The sequence below is a fragment of the Pristis pectinata genome, chromosome 1 (genome assembly GCF_009764475.1).
Source record: "Pristis pectinata isolate sPriPec2 chromosome 1, sPriPec2.1.pri, whole genome shotgun sequence".
Lineage (NCBI taxonomy): Eukaryota > Metazoa > Chordata > Chondrichthyes > Rhinopristiformes > Pristidae > Pristis > Pristis pectinata.
Genome location: NC_067405.1, coordinates 136563406 through 136586229, shown reverse-complemented (window position 1 = coordinate 136586229; position 22824 = coordinate 136563406). Strand labels below are relative to the sequence as shown.

The 22824-nt window shown below is 40.9% G+C and overlaps 1 protein-coding gene across 1 annotated transcript in view; it reads right to left on the bottom strand.

Annotated features, from left to right (window-relative positions):
• LOC127568849 (latent-transforming growth factor beta-binding protein 2-like) overlaps positions 1–22824 on the bottom strand; it is a 391147-nt gene that overhangs the window by 323475 nt on the left and 44848 nt on the right. Inside the window, exon 3 of the mRNA XM_052013064.1 lies at positions 9717–9996. Within this exon, the coding sequence (XP_051869024.1) occupies positions 9717–9996 (280 nt within the window). The remainder of the gene's footprint in view (positions 1–9716; positions 9997–22824) is intronic.

The window sequence follows — 22824 nt, the reverse complement described above, 5'->3', positions numbered from 1 at the left end:
AGCAATTTATAGTGACCAATTAACCTACCAATCCACATTTCTTAGGGATATGGGAGGAAACCAGGGCACCCAAAGGAAACTCACATGGTCACAGAGGGAACATGTAAACTCCACACAGATGGCGTCCAAGGTCAGGATTGAACTCGGGTCTCTGGTGCTGCGAGGTAGTGGCTCTACTAGCTGCGCCACTGTGCCACCCGGCATTCCTACCATTCCTGGAACTTCTTTGCTGCATTTCCACAATTACAAATACATCCATTCTTAGGAGACCAAAACTGTACACAATACTCCAGGTGCAATTTAACCAAGGCCCTATAAAATTTCAATAAGATTTCCTTACTACTATAATCAAACCCTCTTGTTATTAAAAACTAACATACCATTTGCTGGATTTGAATGTTGGCCTTTGTGAATTTGTTTAAGTACATATATCCAAGTATCTTTGAACATCAAAAGAACCCAGTTTCTCTTCATTTAACAAATTCTCTGCTTTTCTATGGATCACTTCACATTATATTCCCTCTGCCATATTCTTGTCCAGTCACTCAGCTTGTCTATATTCCCCTGAAACCTCTTTACATCCTCCTCCATGATAAATTTCCATCTAGTTGATATCATCAACAAATTTGGATAATGACATTTTGTCCTCTATGCCAAATCATTGATATAGATTATAAATAGCTGGGGCCCAAGCACTGATCCTCACTGTATCCTATCAGTTACAACTGGCTAAGCTGAGAAGGATCCATTTATTTCCACTATTTCCTTCCTGTCCAATAACTAATTCCCTATTTATGTCAGTCTATTATTTCCTATTTCATATTCTCTCACTTTGTTGACCAACTATGTGGGACTTTATTAAAGGTTTTCCATAAATGAGATTGTGACTAATGTGGATCAGCTGTTCACAATCTATATCAATGACTTGGATGAGGGGACCAAGTGTGATACTTCCAGGTATGCTTATAATACAAAATTGAGTGTGTCAGCTGAGAGCAGTATACAGAGAAGTTTCAGGGGGATAGAGGTAGGGTAAGTAAATGGGCAAGAACATAAGAATTGTAATATATAAATGTGAGACCATCTACTTTGGTAGAAAAAATAGAAAAGCAAGGTATTTATTAAATAGTAATTAAAAGGTGTGGTGTTCAGGTAAATGAATCACTTAAGTCAGCATGCAGATAAAGCAAGCAACAAAGAGGGAAAATAAACGTATGAACACAAAAACATGAGAATGAATTACATAAGAAACAAGAGCAGGATATGCCAATTGGCTTTTCAAATCTGCTCTGCTATAATACCATAAGATATAGGAGAAGAATTAGGGCATTCGGCCCATTGAGTCTGCTCTACCATTCAATCATGGCTGATTTTTTTTCAACCCCATTCTCCTGTCTTCTCCCCATAACCCTTAACCCCTTTACTAATCAATAACCTATCAATATCTGCCTTAAATACATCCAATGACTTGGTCTCCATAGCCCTCTTTGGCAATCAATTCCACAGATTCACCATCCTCTGGCTGAAAAAATTCCTCCTCATCTCAGTTTTAAAAGGACATCATTCAATAAGATCACAGCTGATCCAATCTTGGCCCCAGTATTGCTTTCCTGCTCTCTCCCTATACCCCTTCAACCCCTTGTAATTCAAATGTATGTCAATGTATTTAACAACTTCACTGTCAGAGCTCTCTGGAGTGGAGAATTGCAAAGAGCTATGATGGTTTGGGAGAAAAAGTGCCTTATCTCTATCATAAATGGGCAGCCTCTTATTCTGAAGCTATGCCCGCTAGTTCTAGATAACTCCACTAAGGGAAGCATCCTCCCTGCACCACTCTGTCAATCCCCTTTAAAATCTTACATATTTCAATGTTCATTTCTCATTCTTCTAAACTCCAATGAGTATAAACCTAATCTACTCAACCTCCCTCCCTTTATCCCAGGAATCAACCTAGTGAACCTTCTCTGCACTGCCTACAATGCAAATATATTGTTTCTTAAGTATGGAGGCAAAAACTGTATACAATACATGAGGTGCAATCCCAACAATGCCAGGTAAAATAGCTTCAAAGCTTTCTTATTTTTATACTTCAATGCCCCTTGTAATGTAGGCCAGCATTCCATTAGCTTCCCTAATTACTTACTGTACCCGGACCCTTTGCGTTCCTTGCACTAGGACCCCCAGATTCTTTTATACTGCAATACTATTTAGTCTCATTCAGTTTAAATAATAATTTGCATTTTCATACTTCCTTCTATATGGGAACCATCAGGGGAGAGGTAAATGGCAGATAGAACCAGATGGGGGGGGGTGATGGAGACCCTGGGGGTGAACTGTGTATGATGGATGGAAACAGAAGTGGGAGGGGCTGAAGATGAAGATGGGTGACTGGGAACTGGGGGTGGAATTGAGAGAAAGGATACGTGAACACTGGAAGGAGAGAGAGAGAAGAAAAGGGAGAAAAAAGTGGGAAACAACTCACTGGAGGGGAGGGTTACCTAAAATTGGAAAACTCAAAGTCTATGCTATTTTATTGTAGACTACCCAGACAGAATATGAGATGTCGTTCCTCTAATTTGCATTGGACCTCACCCTGGAAGTAGAGAAGGCTAAGGATGGACAGCTCAGTGTGGGAACAGGAAGAAAATTTGAAATGGCATGCAACTGGGAGCTCAGGATTGCCATTGTGGACTGAGGGTAGGTGCTCTGCGAAGTGGTCATCCAGTCTATGCTTGGTCTTGCCTATGTAGAGGAGGCCACACCAGGAGCACTGAATGCAGTAGGTCAGATTTGAGGAGGTGCATATGAATCTTTACCTCACCCGAAACGGCTGTTAAGGTCCCTAGATGATGGTGAGGGATATGAGATGCAAGGACAAGTGTTCCGGCTCCAGCGACTTCAGGGGAAAGTGCCAGGGGTCAAGGAGGATTGTGTGGGTTGGGGGTGGGGGAAAAGAGTGGACCAGCGGAGTTTTCCAATTTTAGGTAACACTCTCCTCCAGTAGGTTGTTTCCCTCTTCCCCCCCTTCACCCTCTCTCTCTCTCCTTCCGATCTTCTTGTCCTCCCATTTCTATCCCCTTTCCCTCAAATACCCCCTGCCCCCATCACCCATTTTCCTCCTCCTCCCCCTCCTCGTTCCATCCACCCACTACACACACAGTTCACCCACAGACTTCCCCCCCACCAAATCTGGTTCTATCTGCTATTCACCTCATCTCTCCTCTTATGGTTCCTATTATTACTTCCTTTGCTTATGAGTCCAGCACTAGTAGCTCTTTGTGTTCCTACTCATCTCCCTCCAGCAGCTGTCTCCAAACTTCACACTTCCCTCCCCTCACCTTGCTCCATCAACCTCTCATTTTTTTTCTCTCTGCCTCCATTTACCATTCACCTGACACTGTCTCCCAACTTCACCCCCACTCCTCTCCCCTCCCCTAGCTGGCACAACCTGCTTATCATCTTACACCCCTCCTCAGTCCACCAATCACCTGGGACTCCTGTCACACCATTCCCCTTCTCGACTTTATACTGGCCATCTTGCCTCTCTACTCTCAGTCCTGACGCAGGGTTTCAACAGATGCTCCCACAGATGCTGCTCAACCCACTAAAGTTCCTCCAGCAGATTGTCTGTTACTCTAGGTTCCAGCATCCGCAGTTTCTCGTGTCTTCCTACTGACTCTACTTGATTGCCTTACGATTTTCTAAATATCCTGCTATTACCTCTTTAATGATTGATTTTCCTGTTATTATTCCTTAATAATGGATTCATTACCTCCTTAATAATAGTGCACTGGCTTTCATTGCAACAGGATCTGAGCACAACAAAGATGTCATACTGAAATTATATTGGGTGGGTCCAGCTAAAAAATAAAAATGGTGCATAGGGCTATTCCTACCAAAGGAAAGTTATACTTGTGATAGAGGAAGTGCAGTGGAGGTTCACTAGGTAGTGTGATTGTCCAATGAGGGGAGACTAAGCATACCAGACTTAAACTTTAGAGAAATGAGACATTTTGTTTGTGGGTCTTGACAGGGTAGATGATAGGATGATGTTTGCCATGGCTCAGGTGACCTGAGCCATGGCCACCATCTCAAAATAAGGGGTCAACTATTCGGGGCTCAGAGAAAAAGAAATGTTTTCATCCAGATGGTAGTGAATTTACCCAAAAGGGCAATGGAGGCTTAGATGCTGAGTTTAAAATTTTGGATATTAAAGGAATCAGCTATGATCTTATGGAATGTCAGTGCAAGAATGAGAGACTTAATGACCTACTCCTGCTTCTATTTCCTATGCTGTTAACACACTTCCACAAAGAACACCTCCAAATCAAAAGCCTTGACACAGGAAGCTATATTTAAAATTTGCTTCTCAGGCTTAACACTGATATTGAGGATCCGTTTCCCATTATAAAACCCAGCAATTTTTACTTTTATTGAAATCACACAAAATGAAATTCAAATAATTTGCATTATAGCAACAGGTTCACAATGCCAATTTTATTACCAGGTGACAAGTTGAAAATCTACTCCTCAATATCATACCATGCTATACCACATCAAATTTTCCCCAACATGTGTTATTGCTTGAAGTAAACAACTGATATAATGTCTTGAAGCTCGAGATTCTAGTGTAAGCAAAAAGTTGAGCTGAATGGGCATTGCAACAGGACAGCAGTAATCAGTAGTTTTGTCCAGTTCCCTGGGTCATATTTGCTCAGGGTGTTAAGACAGTTGGCAGCCTTAGACCCCTTTAGATTTGTGCTGTGGCCAGCTGGGATGTAGGGTGGGAAGAGACAATGGTAATGTAGAGAAGAGGCATTGTAGTCTACTACAGATGGGGAAGAAGGATCAGGAGCCTTTGTCACTGAGTTAGGGTGAAGGGAATGAGGGGATTGGGTGGGAGTGGGGTGGAACATAACACTGGATAAGGTAGATGTTACGAACCAGCAACAAAAGAAACACACAGAGTCATGTATAAGTGTTTAAAAACTACTTTATTAATAACTACTTATGATAATAAGAAAAATAAAAGTAAAAATGTTAGAATGTTAGAAGTAAAACTGTTAAATCTTAAACATTAATCCCTAAAACTAAACTCGAAGTGTGTGTGTGGCAAATTCCCAAACTCCAAGTCCAGGAATGGTTCTTAAAGTTCAGTTCAGCAAGCCGTAAGGTGAAACGTGAGCAAAGGCTTCTTCAAAAACCACCATTGACTGAAGACAAAACGTAGAGAGAAAATTAGAGAGTAATTACGAAATCCAAATGTTCCACTTTGGAACCCAAACGACACCTCAGTGTTTACTCAGCAGTGACCACTCCACTGCATCTTCCTCACCCCGAAAGGCACTCAAATCGTGGCTGTCCACACAAATGCCTGTTTCCTTCTACAGGTCAACAACAAAGTGAACTCCACTGCTTTGTTCCAAAGTATCTGCCACCCCGAAAAGCATCCGAGATGTGGCTGTCCATACAAATACCTGTTTCCCTCTACAGGTTAACGACAAAGTGGACTCCACTGGATTATTCCAAAAATCCATACATGGATTGTAGTGACAGATACAGTTACTGTTTTTCATCCATCGATAGAGACTAGCAGGCTGGTGTCTCTCTCTCTCTCTCCTCCGACTGACTCCAACTGACTGCTTCAAAAACGTCATTACGTCCTTTATCTTCTGTTGTCGTAACCATGCCACACACACACTATGCTCTATCTTAAAGGGACATTCACCAATAGTAACCTAGTCCATAACAGTAGATAGCAGCAGTTCCAATCCGAAATTATGAAACTGAAATGTTAACTTTTTTTCCTAATCCACAGATGTTGCTCGATCTATTGAGTATTTCCAGCACGTTCTACTTTCTTTCAGGAAAATAATGGATTACATGCAATGGACATAAAAGCCTGGGCTAAATCATACTTACCTTTTGTGGACAGTTCTGTAGAGAGCCGTGAATGATGCCGTCCTCGCTGTTCTATTTGTCCCTGACCTCCCTGCTTGTGTATTGAAAGGTGGAAATTAAAGACAAGCTGGAGGCCTAATGCTGGTGCACCTGATCTTTCACTCCAGCAATGGACTCACTACTGGGTTCAGATGAGCCAAGGGCTAGATGCCAAGGCATTCTATCTGCCAAGGGAGTTTGCTTCAGCTATCCTGATGGCAGTCTACATCCCACCACAGACGGACATGAAGCCTGCCCTCAATGAGCTATACTCCGTTGTCAACAACCTTGAGGCAGGATACCCTGAGGCCCTCTTCATCATCGCAGGGAACTTCAATGAGACCAACCTCAAGAGCGTGTTACCAAAATACTATCACCACATCTCCTGACCACAGCTATACAGCCATCAAAGATGCCTTCCGAGCCACCCCTCGTCCTCACTTTGGGAAATCAGACCACCAGGCTGTGCTCCTTCTCCCTGCATACAAACAGAAACTGAAACGGGAGGATCCGGTATGGAGAGTCATGCAGTACTGGTCGGAGGAAGCAGATGAGCTCCTACGTGACTGCTTTGAGACAGTGGACTGGTCCATGTTCAAAGACTCAGCTGCCAGCCTTGATGAGTATGCCACCACCATCACAGACTTTATCAGCAAGTGTGTGGAGGATTGTGTACCAAAGAAGACAATACGGGTGTTCCCGAACAGGAAACCATGGATGAACTGGGAGATCCACTCCCTACTGAAGGAGAGGACTACTGCACACAAATCTGGTGATCCTGATCTGTACAAGAAATCAAGGTATGACCTTTGGAAAGCTATCAGGGATGCCAAGAGGCAATACTGACTAAAAATGTCCCTGACCAGCCATCAGTTATGGCAGGGCATACATGCCATAACAGGCTACAAGACGAAGTCGGCTTGCATAGCTAACAACAGCGCATCCTTTCCTGATGAACTAAACGCATTCTATGCACGTTTTGAACAAAAGGGAAGTGGATTGTCACCATCCACCCTGACAGCCACCAACGCAGCTGAACCTGGACGTAAGATCAGTCTTCCGGAGAGTGAACGTGAGGAAAGTACCTGGCCCAGATGGTGTCCCGGGCCGTGTGCTCAGATCTTGTGCTGATCAGCTGGCAGAAGTATTTGTGGACATATTCAACCTCTCCCTGCTTCAAGCTCAGGTTCCCTCCTGTTTAAAGACCACTATCATCCCGGTACCAAAGAAAAGCAAGGTAACATGCTTCAATGACTACCGACCAGTGGCTCTGACATCCACCATCGTGAAGTGCTTCGAGAGGTTGGTCATGGCTCGCATCAACTCCAGCCTACCAGACAACCTGGACCCATTGCAATTTGCCTATCGCCGAAACAGGTCTACAGCGGATGCCATCTCCCTGGCCCTACACTCAGTTCTGGAATATCTGGACAGTAAAGACACCTACGTTAGACTATTGTTTATTGACTACAGCTCTGCCTTCAATACAATAATCCCAAGCAAGCTTGTCACCAAACTCTGAGACCTAGGACTCAACATCTCCCTCTGTAACTGGATCCTTGACTTTCTAACAAACAGACTGCAATCAGTGAAGATAGGCAGCAATACATCCGGCATGATTACTCTCAACACTGGTGCCCCATAAGGCTGCATCCTCAGCCCTCTACTCTACTCCCTATATACTCATGACCGTGTGGCCAGATTCTGCTCTAACTCCATCTACAAGTTTGCAGATGATACCACCGTTGTAGGCCATATCTCAAACAGTGATGAGTCGGAGTACAGGAAGGAGATAGAGAGCTTAGTGTAATGGTGTCATGACAACAACCTTTCCCTCAATGTCAACAAAACAAAAGAGCTGGTCATTGACTTCAGGAAAGGGGGCTGTGTACATGCACCTGTCTACATCAATGGTGCTGAGGTCGAGAGGGTTGAGAGCTTCAAGTTCCTGGGAGTGAACATCACCAACAGCCTGTCCTGGTCAAATCATGTAGATGCCACGGCCAAGAAAGCTCACCAGCGCCTCTACTTCCTCAGGAGGCTAAAGAAATTTGGTTCGTCCCCTTTGACTCTCACCAACTTTTACTGATGCACCATAGAAAGCATCCTATCTGGATGTATCACGGCTTGGTATGGCAACTGCTCTGCTCAGGACCGCAAGAAACTGCAGAGAGTTGTGGACACAGCCCAGCGCATCACAGACACCAGCCTCCCCTCCCTCCTTTACCTCTCGTTGTCTTGGTGAAGCAGCCAGCATAATCAAAGACCCCACCCACCCAGGACATTCTTCCTTCTCTCCTCTTCCATCGGGTAGAAGATACAGGTGCCTGAGGGCACGTACCACCAGATTTAAGGACAGCTTCTACCCCATTGTGATAAGACTATTGAATGGTTCCTTTAAACAATGAGATGGACTATGACTTCACAATCTACCTTGTTGTGACCTTGCACCTTATTGCACTGCACTTTCTCTGTAGCTGTGACACTTTACTCTGCACTGTTACTGTTTTTACCTGTACTACATCAATGCACTTTGTACTAACTCAATGTAACTGCACTGTGTAATGAATTGACCTGTACGATCGGTTTGTAAGACAAGTGACAATAATAAACCAATACCAATACCAAGATGGGCTTTGCATCTATTCCCTCAGCTTTAATCAGGGATGTTGGATCTTGATTGAAAAAGTAAGAGCAAGTCGTGTTCTATTTTACTTTGTACTTTTTATGATTTTAATTAATTTCTATGTGTTTAAGATGCTTGCAAGTAAATTGTTTTCTTATTTTATAAATAATATTTTTGTTTTCATTACTTAAATTTGTTTAAACTGCTTTTAAATGACTCTGATAATAATTTAAAATGGCCTTTTATGAAAGCAATCTGAATTAAGGCCATTAGGGCTGCCCAAAATTAAGATCTTAGGCTTTAAGGTTGACTGGAACCACAGACTCAGAACAGCCACAGCAAAAGCAAGGGGGTAAGTAAGACTGCAGGGCAAATTGTCTTAAAATCTATCACTTCATGATTGCACCTACATTTTCATCAGTTGGAAGATAGAAAAATATACCCTTATTTTCAATGCTCTTTTATTTAAACTCTATATCTGTTCTTCCTGCTAAGTAGTATCACTTACAATACAAACTCTATCTGTTGCATTAAACTATTAAATTGCACTACTCCATAGCAATCCTTGATTTATCATTGCTCCATGTTTACTTTCAAGTTAAAGACTGATCTTAAATTTTCTTGCACAATAGTAGCCAATGCTGCCTTGCAATATTAAAGGACGAAAGCTTTATGGGACTTTCCTTTGTCCACAACTTTAATAAAGGCATAACTTGTTTTTTGTAAACAGGAGACAAAAACATGATTTGCTCAGATAATTACTGTTAACTTCAATATTTTTGGCTAAGAAGTAGTTGCAAAAATGGCAATGCCAAACTTTTCCTTAAAAAGGGAGCAAAATATTCCTCCACATTATCATCTTTCGTCTTGTGATTAAGGTTGGAATTAAGACGGAAATTAATTAAAACTGATGAAAATTATTTAATGATTGCCAGAGCCTAGAATCAGATGTACATTATTTATAACTGAGAAACAAATATTTTATTAAACACTTATTAATATAGTTAAAAACTGCTCAATATCCAGAGAAAAATGACATGATAAATTATATTAATTATCTAAGTATTCCATCATCTTAAAATAACAGAGTAGAAACTGTTATTCTGGGAAGTAAAACACCAATAGAGGGGAATAAATAAAAATTACTCACAGAATGCTCTCGCCTTGACCAACTGATGAAGCCTTATGTCTAGGTGGAATTTCATTCATTCTTTTGGTGGTGTTTACTGCATTACTGTGAATCTGCTGGATAGCATTCGAGTATGAGGCAGATAACTGAGAAGGGAAGGATCTTGATGAGAGAGCACGGGGAATGTATGGTTGTTCTGGAGCAATTTCTTCACACCTCGAACCCTGGAATCCTGACCGGCACACACAGACTTGAGGTCGAGAACATGAACCCCTATTTTGACATGGTGGGTCACATACAGCTGTTGAGAAATATCAAATTAGAAGAAATTAGTACAATGCAGCTTCCCAAATAAAGATAATTTTTAAATTTCAAAACCAATAATCACTTTTCTTTAAAGAGCTTAGGTTCATTCTGATTACTGTTACACAACCTGAAATGTCATAGAGTAATACAGCACGGAAACAGGCCCTTTGGCCCAACTGGTCCATAGCAACCAAGACACCCACCCAAACTAGTCCCATTTGCCAGCGTTTAGCCCATATCCATGTACCTGTCCAAGCATCTTTTAAATGTTGTTGTCAACCTTGTTTTTTCTCCTCCACAGATGCTGTTTGATCTACTGAGTAATTCCATAATCTTCTGTTTTATTTCACAACTGTTACCTCCTCATAATATTCTTTTTCAGAAACTTGAGTTTATGACAGTTTTTAGTTGTCAGTCATCATCATCTCAGGATCAAAAGATTATGGGATGATATCCTATGTCAGATATTTGAACACAAAATCTAGGCACCCACACAGTGGAAGTTTTTTATCTGCAAATTGCTGTCAACTGAGCCATTGCTGATACTACAAACAAAAAGTATATTACAACTTGTTGGACAATTTCCTACACAACAGAAATAACTACATTTCCAAAAACATAAGACACTTTCAGTCATCCTGATGGCATCAAAAATGCAACGTAGAACCAAGTTCTTATTCCTTTCTTTATAACTTTATGCCAAATACAACCAGCACAGTCATGTTTTTCTTTCTACTTCATTGATACATCTCTAAGTGTATAAAGAAACAGAAGTTTTAACTTTAATGAATAGCTTAAAATTTGTTCTGTAGCTTTAAAAGCTATTTATTTATTTTTTAGAATAGGTCAACACTAACATGAACTGGGGGTGATGGTACTTTGGCATTGGTGTTCAGTAGGATATTCGAATTTATTCACAGGGAAGCATCAGCATCACATGGACTAATCGGATGGTGTGTACACAAACCTCTTGGTAGCAGGGAAAGATGCTGTTTGCTTGCTGCAATGCATTCTGTAAATAGCACATATTGCAGCCAAAGAATAGCATGTAATGTTAGTGGTAAACAGGACTCATTTAGCAATCTTCTGCTCTGGATGGTGTTAAGCTACTTGAGTATTATTGTGGCTGTACTATTCCAAATGAGTAGCAAACAATTTATCACATTCCCAAATATAGCCTTTGGAAGAGACCCTGAGAAGTCGGGAGGTAAGCCAGTGGTCACTGCTCTTAAAGGTATAGTGTTGGCATGACTACTCTAAATAAGCCTCTCTTTAGTAAGATACAATAAGATAAGGTAAGGTATCTTTATTAGTCATATGTATATCAAAACACACAGTGAAATGCATCTTTTGCGTAGAGTGGTCTGGGGGCAGCCCACAAGTATCGCCACACTTCCGGAGCCAACATACCATGCCCACAACTTCCTGACCCGTACGTCTTTGGAATGTGGGAGGAAACCGGAGCACCCGGAGGAAGCCCAGGAAGACACGGGGAGAACATACAAACTCCTTACAGACAGCAGCTGGAATTGAATCCAGGTCGCTGGCACTGTAATAGTGTTACGCTAACTACTACACTACCATATTTTTTCTGGATTGCTGGGTAGGACACTTAAAAAATTGATATTTTTAAGATTTATTTATTTTTCAGGACATAGTCAACGTTGATGTGTGTTTGTGCTTTGAGTTTCATTCAACTATTTCAAGGACAGGGTTTCTTTCGACCGACCCACATAATTGCATTTCGTTATGCAAAGCTGCATTTAGGATCAACCTACAATTATCAGCAAGTCAACATCGGGAACCTGCAAATGACAAGTCCATTCTTTCTCTGTATGTCAACAGGAAGCACAGGTGGCTCACTGCAGGCAACAAGTCTAGGCCTAATATTTTAATGGTGTTATATAAATGTAACACATGGTAATTGGAGGAACTTCACAGAAGCTCTGTGAATGATTGTCATGGTCCCAGCATAGTCAGTTTGGAGGCATTTAAAGATAATTACTAGAACAACCAAGATAAGAAGTCAGGGAAAGAAGCATGGCCCATCAACACACTACTATTTTGCAAAGCCGCACTGTGTAGACTTGGAAATAGTATTCCAACGTCTTTTCTTCCAATATGGGAAAGCTGTACAATAGAGAATGGCTTTTGAAGGACAAGGAAAGGAGATATTAAAAACAAAATAATGTGCAAATGAACCACTGAATTAAATTTGAATCGCCAGAGTCAAGAGAGCCAATACTTGTTTTTTCCCCAGTATATTATTTGAGTATATTAAGTACTGCAAAGAGTTCAACTCAGGCTTTTGCCATGCTGGCCTTCATAAATCAGGGCACTGAGTATAGAAGTCGGGATGTTATGTTGCAGTTGTACAAGATGTTGGTGAGGCCACATTTAGAATGTTGTGTTCAGTCTTGGTCACCCTGCTGAAGGAAAGATGCCATTAAGCTGGAAAGAGTGCAGGGGAGATTTATGAGGATGTTGCCAGTACTTGAAGGACTGAGTTATGAAGGGAGGTTGAGCAGGTTGGGACTTTATTCATTGGAGTGTAAGAAATGAAGGGTGATCTTCTAGAGGTGTATAAAATCCATGAGGGGCATAGATAGGGTGAATGCACACAGTCTTTTTCCCATGGTTGAGGAACCAAGAACTAGAGGGCATAGGTTTAGGCTGAGAAGGGAGAGATTTAATAGGAACCTGAGAGACAACTTTTTCACCCAAGGGGTGGTCCATATATGGAACGAGCTGCCAGAGGAAGAGGTTGAGGCAGGTACATTAACAATATTTAAAAGGCACATGGATAGGAAAAGCTTAGAGGCATATGGGCCAAATGCAGGTAAATGGAACCAGCATGGATGGGAATCTTGGTCGACATAGACCAGTTGGGCTGAAGGGCCTATTTCAGTGCTCTATCACTCTATAAGAACACTCAAAGAAAAAGGTTAAATCGAATTTGGGTGAGGAAGTTTGAGCATCTTTCTTCCATTATGAAAGCTGTTTAAATTATTCTCAGTATATTTGTTTCCAAATATAGGGCATATCCTGTAGGTGTGCAAAAATATATGAATTTATATGCCTACCTAGTGTTAATTTTAACTGATGTATTTCATTTCCAGTTATATTTATGTCCTGAAATACAATCTGTATTTCTGTCACATGTGTATATTTGACTTTCAATTCCAAAACATGATATTATTGTCAGAAAATGGCCCAATCATTAGCCACATCAGGTTGACCAAATCAAGCAGTGCAGTTACCTCTGACCTGTTCACAAAATATTTTGGGCAGCATCATGGCTATGACAAATTCCAACCAGTAATCCAAGTATTACAAGCCTTAAATGGGACTAAGCAGGTTAAAAAAAATATAGAATTAGCAAACTTAGTATTGCATACTTTTTTAAAAAATTACTTGCTTCAATAATCTTACAGCATGAGGACTTTAGTAAACCTTTCTGTAGATGGCTAATACTATAACCTGCTACACACAGAATTGTCAAGGTAAAATTTTTCACTGTTTTACAGCCAGTCGTTCATTTTCTTGGATCACATAGAAAGTATCTGCACAATACCATGCATTATTATTATTTTGATATCTATCATGTTTAGTTTGAATCCATAGGAATTTCACAGCAAAAAGGTGTTTAAAGTTAATTTTAGTTAATATGTTATCTATCAGTTTTGGAATTATATGCATGAAATGCACAAATCATCCTTTCCTCCAATTTTAACTGCTACATACTGTACATATGTAGAAAATCAAAGAAGTTTCTAATTATGTTTCAATTTACAATCCACAGATGCCTTTTCCTTTGATTTCAAAGCAAAGCTGCTTGCACCAAGAGTTAAAACTAAAAGATCTATCACATCTCTAGTTAAATTCCACTTGAAATTAATTTCGGAGGAATACAACAGTCTATATTTGGAGCCTGTGGTCAATAAAGGGGCAGACTTTCATTACATATACACTTCCTTGTGATTTTGTGTGCAGAAAGCAATTTTGCTAGAACACATTGTGTAGGATATTGGGACTTGTAAAAAAAGTAAACACTACTGTATTTAGCAAATAATCTAAAGTAGTATTAATGAGGTGTAAGATATAAAAAAATCAGTGCCAAATTACATATAGAAAGCAAAATAAAGAGAGTGAGAGAGAAAAATAAAAGGAGCAAAGATCAACAGAAAAACTACTTTACAAAAATTTCTCAGAATATTTAAAATCTGAGGGAACAAAACTCCACACTTAATTTTCAATGCTGTGGATGTTGTTTGGCATAGCAGCATTAGTTTTCCTCGAGACCATTATTTCAATGTTATTTTAGTGGCAAAACTAGGACAATAAAACTACAGTATTATGATAATCTAAATCTGTTCATTGTTTAACAAGTATTTTGTGTGAAAGATTAAAAAGAAAATATTTCCAGGAAGTACTTAGACCTAGAATTTCTTTGGCATCCAGAGGCTAAGTGCAAAATGTGCTCAATTTGACTGTTCAATTACATTACATAAACCTGCAATCTAATTGAAATATGCTGGAGTATGAAAGTAATCAGTAATCTGTATGATCTAACAGGGTTTGAAGATAATTGGAATAAAACCAATGGGCCTTCAAGGTGTTCAGGTGGAGGATAATTAAAGTCAAAGAAAAATGCTTGGCTTCAAAGTGTAAGTAGGGAGTGCAAAGCAAGTGGTACGCAGATCTGTGTCCTGTGGAATTTTAAATTGTTTCAGCGAAATTGCTGAGTCTAAAATATCTCAAACATATACCCCCTCCCAAGTGACCAACTTACAAGGGAAAGTCAAGAGTGAAAATTCAACTTTGCCTTGAAGATCCACAGGCCCTTTTGGGCAAGGTAAAAGGAACAAGCATACCTTTTCACTTTGGCTAAGGAAGGAATAAATTCCCTCAGGAACCAGAGGAGTAATCTATCAGAGGAGCCAGGGGATATGAGCAAGATCCTAAATGAATACTTCTCTTCAGTATTTACCGGGGAGAAGGAGGTGGAAATGGAAAAGTTAAGGTAGGAGTATGCTATATTCTGAAGCATGACTCTATCAGGGAGGTGCTATTAATATTGTAGCACTTTAGGATGGATAAATCTCCAGGGCCTGACAGAATCTATACCAGGATAGGTTTGATAATATAGCAGTATTCCATCAAAGTCTCAATGGTCTCAGCAGTCTGCAGTCTCCAGTCTTCTTCCCTTTTTGACCAAAGGGACAACATTAACTGCCCTTCAGTCTTCTGGTACCTCACCTGTCGCTGATGAAGATGCAAAAATCTGTGTCAGAGCGTCAGCAATCTCCTCCCTTGCTTTCCTTTATAAAAAATTCCCAAAAGAATGTTGCTTTTAATAATCAAGAGCTGAGTAATGAATTTCTTTATTGTTGAAATCCGCAGTTACCTTGAGATTACAGATATTACCTAGTCTCAGATGGCCAGTCCTCAGAGGTTGTTGAGTAACCTCAAGTGGAGAGGTTGGTGGGCAGTTGTTGGAGAAGATTCTAAGGGGCTGGATTTATATTTTATGTTAACTTGGAAAGGGCAGGTACTGATTAGGAGGAGTAAGCATGGTTTTGTGCATGGGAGATCATATCTCACATATCTGACTGACTTTTTTAAGGATGCAACTAAGAAAATTGATGAAGATAGAGCAGTAGACAAGGTTTATATGGTTTTTGACAAGGTCCCACATGGAAGGCTGGTCCATAAGGTTAAGGCACAAAGGACCTGAGACAGGTTGGCAAATGGGATCCAAAGTTGGCTTGGTGATAGGAAACGTAGGGTAATGGAGGATGGGTGTTGTTTTGACCGGAAATCTACAACAGAAGTGGTGTACCACAGGGATCAAAGCTGGGACTTCTGTTGGTTATAATATATACAAACAATTGAGAATGCTGAGAATTGTAGGTGGCATGATTAGTAAGTTTGCACAAAAATTGATAAGATCATAGTAATTGTAGAAGGTTGTCTGAAGATACAGTGGGACATAGATCAGCTGGAAAGTTGGGCAGAGCAGTGGCAATGGAACTTAATCCAGACAAGTGGAAAGTCAAATGCTGATAGGACAAACAGGCGGCCCCAACTTTACAACAGTTCAGATAATAGAAACTCCCCCCCCCGCCCCCTTACAGAATTCACAGATCACTACCAATAAATCTGAGATATGGAAGAAAAATTTGCTCCTATGAAATTTATGTGAAAGAAAGCAAATAAACACAGAATTTATTTCTTTCAATGAGCAATTCTTGATGCATGCGCAGATGATGCAGCTTCATGTTACGGAAAATCACAATACAGGTGGTTTACCAGGAAATCAACGCACCCCCCAGCTACCCTTCCCCCACCAATAACACAGGGGTCACCTTCATAAAATGGGAGGGACCTTAGGAGCATTAATGTATAGACACACCTTGAGGTGCAGTCCACAGTTCTCTGAAAGTAGTGACACACGTGGATAGGGTAATGAAAGAAGCATTTGGTATGCCTGCCTTCATAGGCCGAGGCACTGAGTATAAGAGTGGGATGTAATGTTGCAGTTGTACAAAACATTGGTTAGACTGTGCTTAGAATTGTTTATGAAAGCCTGAAAGCACACACCACTAGGCTCGAGGACAGCTTCTATCCTGCTGTTATAACACTATTGAACAATCCCCTAGTATGATAAGATGGACTCTTGAATTCACAATCTACCTCATTATGGCCTTGTTGTCTGCCTGCACTGCACTTTCTCTGCAACTGTAACACTTTATTCTGCATTCTGTTATTGTTTTTCCCTTGTACCACCTCAATGCACTGATGTGATGAAATGATCTGTATGGATGGCATGCAAAACAAGGTTTTTCACTGTACATCAGTACATGTGACAATAATAAACCAATTCCTGGTAGCTACATTACAGGAAGGATATGATAGCAATACAGAGAGTGCAAAAGAGATTCACCAGGATTTTGCCTGGAGGGCTATTATTATAAGGAGAGATTGAATAGGCTGGGTTTATTCTTATAGAGGTTTATAAAATTATGAGGGCTATAAATAAGATAGATAATTAGAATCTTTCTCTTTACCCAGGGCACGGGGGTCTAAAACTAGACGGCACAGGTTTAATGTGATAGGGAAGAAATTTAAAGAAGATCTGAGGGGTAAGTTTTTTCCAGAGAAGGCTGTGGAGGCAGATACAGTTATAATGTTTAAAATGCATTGGGACAGATACTTGGATAGGAAAGCCATAGAGGGATACAGGCCTAATGCAGGCAAATAGGATGAGTGTTGATAGGTACCATGGTCGGCATGGACAAGGTGCGCCAAAAAGGCCATTTCTGTGTTGTACATTTTTACCATTCTATACCCTCAATATTTCCAGGTACCATATGGCATCAGGCACAAGACAGGACATGAACCTAAGTGATGAAATTGCTTTATTCCCAGACAATTGTTCCCAGGGGGCAGATGACATCCACAGGAAGATAGGCAAGGAACCAACTGTCATAACTTTACTCCACATTCTCAGACAGGCAGAACTAGCTGATTAAAGCTCAGCAAGAGAACCATTACTTCCCCAGCTAAAAGGCCTGATCCTCATCACCCTCTACCCTAAAAGATCCTTACCTTTTCACCCACATCCCAAAGCAACCCTTGCCTCATTATTCCTTCATCCAAAAAGCTCATTCAATTGATTCACATGCTGAAAGGACAGGAACCTTAAAATTTCCACTCTTCTCTTTACATGCAATAGTTTTTCACAATGCCTGTTAAAACAGAGAACATAGAACAGCACATCACAGGAACAGGCCTGTTGGGCTACTATGTCAGCACCAGCCATGATGGCAATCCCATCTGCCTGTACATGGTCTGTATCCCTCTTTTCCCTGCCCTTTCACATGTCTATCAAAATGCCTCTTAAACAGTGCTGTTATATCTACTTCCACAACCTCCCCTGGCAGTATGTTCCAGGCACCTGTGTAAAAAAACTTGCCTCACTCATCTCCTTTAAACTTTCCCCCTTTCAGCTTAAACCTATAGCTTCTAGTACTTGACATTTCCATCTCAGGAAAAAGACTCTATCTACCCTACATACTCCTCTCCTAATTTTATATAATTCTATCAGGTAACCCCTTAGCCTCTGATGGTCCAGCAAAAGTAATCTAAACTTGTCTAACCTCTCCTCATAACTAATACTCTCTAAAGCAGGAAACTTCCTGGTGAACCTCTTCTGCACCCTCTCCTGCACTACAGGAAGGATGTGGAGGCTGTGGTGTGGTGACCAGAACTGCAAACAATAATCCATATATAGCCGAACTGGTCTATACAGCTGCAACATGACTTCCCAACTTTTATAATCAGTGCCCCGATCAATGAAGGCAAGCATGCCATATGACATCTTTACCACCCTATCCACTTAACGTTGCCACTTTCAGGGAGCTATGGACTTGCAACCCAAGTTACCTCTGTACATCAATGCTCCTCAGGGTCCTGCCATTTACTGTATACTTAACTCTTGCTTTTGACCTTCCAAAATGCATCACATCAAACTTGTTTGGCTTAAACTCCATCTGCCATCTCTCCAGCCAAATTTCCAACTGTTCTAAATTCTGTTGACAACCTTCCTCACTATCCACAACTCCACCAATTTTCATGTCAGTTGCAAACCTACTAATCAGGCCATCAACATTTTCATCCATATCATTGATATATCTTACAAACAACATAGAGGTCCAAGCACTGATCCTTGCTGAACACCACTGGTCACGGACTTCTAATCGGGTAAACAACCCTCCACCACTGCCATCTATCTTTCATGACCAAGCCAACTTTGAATCCAGCTTACCAACTGAAAGGGCTGGATGGCTTGGAGTTTGTCAAATGTGTTCAAGAAAGTTTTCTAAATCAATATATAGAGGTACCAATGAGAGAAAATGCTATACTTGGTCTCCTATTAGGGAACCAGACAGGTCAGGTGACAGAAGTATGTGTAGTCAAACATTTTGGGTTCAGTGACCATAATGTCATTAGTTTCAAGTTAATTATGGATAAGGATAGGTCTGGTCCTCGAGCTGAGGTTCTAAATTGGAGAAAGGCCAATTTTGTGGAAATGAGAAAGGATCTAGGAAGAGTGGATTGGGATAAGTTGTTTTCCGGCAAGGATGTGTTCAGTAAGTGGAAGGCCTACAAAAGTGAAATTTTGAGAGCACAGAGCTTGTGTGTTCCTGCCAGGATTAAAGACAAAATTAACAGGCATAGGGAACCTTGGTTTTCAAGGGATATTGGTGATCTAGTTAAGAAAAAGAGAGAGGTGTATAGCAGGTATAGGCAACGGGGAACAAATGAAGTACTTGAAGAGTGTAAAAAATGTAAGAAAATATTAAAGAAGGAAATCAGGAAGGCAAAAAGACATGAGGTTGCTTTGGCAGATAATGTGAAGGTAAACCCGAAGGGTTTCTGCAAGTATATTAAAAGGATAGTAAGGGACAAAATTGGTCCCCCAGAAGATCAGAGTGGTCGTCAATGTGTGGAGCCTCAGGAGATGAGGGAAATCTTAAACAGTTTTTTTTTGCCTCAGTATTTACTCAGGAAACTGGCCTAGTATATATGGAAGGAAGGGAAACAAGCAGTAGTGTCATGGAACATATAGAGATTAAAGAGGAGGAGGTGCTTGCTGCCTTACAGTGAATAAAGGTAGATAAATCCCCCGGGCCTGACATGACATTTCCTCGGACCTTGAGAGAGACTAGTGTAGAAATTGCAGGGGCCCTGGCAGATATATTTAAAATGTCCTTAGCCATGGGTGCGGTGCCAGAGGACTGGAGGATAGCTCATGTTGTGCCGTTGTTTAAAAAGGGCTCTAAAAGTAAACCAGGTAATTATAGGCTGGTGACCCTGACATCAGTAGTAGGTAAATTATTGGAAGGTATTCTGAGAGATCGGATATACAAGTATTTGGACAGCCAAGGGCTGATTAAGGATAGTCAGCATGGCTTTGTGCGTGGTAGATTGTATTTAACAAATCTTGCAGAGTTTTTCAAGGAGGTTACCAAGAAAGTAGATGAAGGAAAGGCTGTGGATGTTGTCTACATGGACTTTAGAAAGGCCTTTGACAAGGTCCCATGTGGGAGGTTAGTTCAGAAGGTTCAGACACTAGGTATCCATGGAGAGATTGTAAACTGGATTCGAAATTGGCTGTGTGGGAGAAGACAGAGAGTGGTAGCGGATGATTGTTTCTCAGACTGGAGGCCTGTGAGTAGTGGTGTGCCTCTATAGATCTGTGCTGGGACCACTGTTGTTTGTTGTCTATATCAACGATCTAGATGATAATGTGGTAAATTGGATCAGCAAGTTTGCTGATGACACTAAGGTTGGAGGCATTGTGGACAGCGAGGAAGGCTTTCAAAGCTTGCAGAGGGATCTGGACCAACTGGAAAAATGGTCCAGAAAATGGCAGATGGAACTTAATGCAGACAAGTGTGAGGTGTTGTATTTTGGAAGGACAAATCAAGGGAGGACATACACAGTAAATGGTAGGGCACTGAGGAGTGCAGAGGAACAAAGGGATCTGGGAGTTCAGATACATAATTCCCTGAAAGGGGCGTCACAGGTAGACAGGGTTGTAAAGAAGGCTTTTGGCATCCTGGCATTCATAAATCAAAGTACTGAATATAGGAGTTGGGATGTTATGGTGAGGTTGTATAAGACATTGGTGAGGCTAAATTTGGAGTACTGTGTGCAGTTCTGGTCACCTAACTATAGGAAGGATATTAGTAAGATTGAAAGAGTGCAGAGAAGATTTACTAGTATGTTGCTGGGTCTTCAGGAGTTGAGTTACAGGGAAAGATTGAACAGGCTAGGACTTTAGTCCTTGGAGCATAGAAGAATAAGGGGAGATTTGATAGAGGTTTACAAAATTATGAGCGGTATAACAGAGTAAATGCAAGTAGGCTCTTTCCACTTAGATAAGGAGAGATAAGTATGAGAGGACATGGCTTTAATGTGAAAGGGAAAGGTTTAGGGTGAACATCAAGGGGAACTTCTTCACTCAGAGAGTGGTGGGAGTGTGGAACAAGCTGCCATCTGACGTGGTAAATGCGGGCTTGCTCTCAAGTTTTAAGAATAAATTGGATAGATACATGGATAGGAGAGATCTGAAGGGTTATGGACTGGGTGCAGATCAATGGGACTAGCGGAATAAAGTGTCGGCACAGACTAGAAGGGCCAAATGGCCTGTTTTCCTGTGCTGTAGTGTTCTATGGTTCTAACTCATTGTGAATCCCGTGACTTAATCTTCTGGACTAGCCCATCATGGACCTAGTCAAATACTTCAATGAAGTCCATGTAAACAACATCTACTGCCCTACCCTCATCAATCATCTTTTGTCACTTTTTCAAATAACTCAATCAAATTTGTGAGACAGGACCTTCCTCACACATAGCCATGCTTACTATCTTTAATAAGCCCATGCTTTGCAAAATGTGAGTAAATCCAATCCTTTAGAATCTTCTCCAATAATTTACCTACCACAGATGTAAGGCTCACCAGCCTATAATTTTCTGGATTATTCCTGTTGCAATTCTTAAGCAAAGGAACAATAATTGTCATTTTCCAGTGTTCTGGAACCTCACCTATGGCTAAAGAGAGTACAAAGATCTCTGACAAGGCCACAGCAATCTGCTTCCTTGATAGATTCCATCAGGCCCTGGGGATTTATCCATCTTAATGTTTTTCAAGACACACAACACTTGCTCCTTCTTAATATTGATATGCCCTAGAATACCAACATACCCCTCCCTGATCTTACCATTATCCATGTCCTTCTTCTCGGTAAATACAGAAACAAAGTACTCATATAGGACCTTGCCCACTTCCTGTGTCTCCAAACATAAGTACTCTACTTTGTTCTTCCGTGGCCATTTCCCTAGCTGCCCTCTTGCTTCCTAATGTATATATAAATACCTTAGGTATTCTCTTAATCCTTCTTGACATTTCATGGTCCCTTTTAGCCATCCTATGTCCTTGTTTAAGCTCTTTCCTGCTTCCTTAACATTCCTCAATGGCCTCGTCCAATTTCAGCTTCCTAAATCTTACATACACTTCCTTTTTCTTTTTGACTAAACTAACAATATTTCTTATCACCCAAGGTTCCTGAGCCTTGCCAGTCTTATCTTTCATTCTCACAGGAACATGCTGGTCCTAAAGTCTAACTAGTCAGCCTTTAAAAGACTCCTACATATCAGATGTGGATTTAACCCCAAACAGCTGCTGTTAATCTACTTCCCAGTTCTCGTCTAATACTGCCTCCCTCTAATTTAACACTTTCACCTGAGGACCAGTTTTATCCTTATCTATAACTTAGATAAGGTGGATGGTCACAGTGTTTTTCCCAAGGTAGAGGAGTCTAAGACTACAGGACATAAGATTTAAGGTGAGAGGGGAAAGATTTAAAGGGGACGTGAGGGGCATTTTTTTCCACACAGAAGGTGGTGGATGTATTGAACAAGTGCCAGAGAAAGCTGTAGAGGCAGGTACAATTACAATGTTTAAAAGATATTTGGACAGGTATATAGATAGAGAAGGTTTAGAGAGATATGAGCCAAACATAGAAGGTGGTGGATGTATGGAGGTGGAGGCAAATGGGACTAGCTCAGCACTGAAAGAAAAATATTTAGAATTGTTACTGTTATAGTGCCTTTGGCTTAAGTGTGTCCAGGCCCACCCACAACAGGCTCACCTCAATTCCTTCACAAACTCTGTAACATAGACAGGATATTTAAAGGGCTCATCCAGTGAGACCACATGGGTAGAGCTCAGGAATAAGAAAGGTGCAATCAC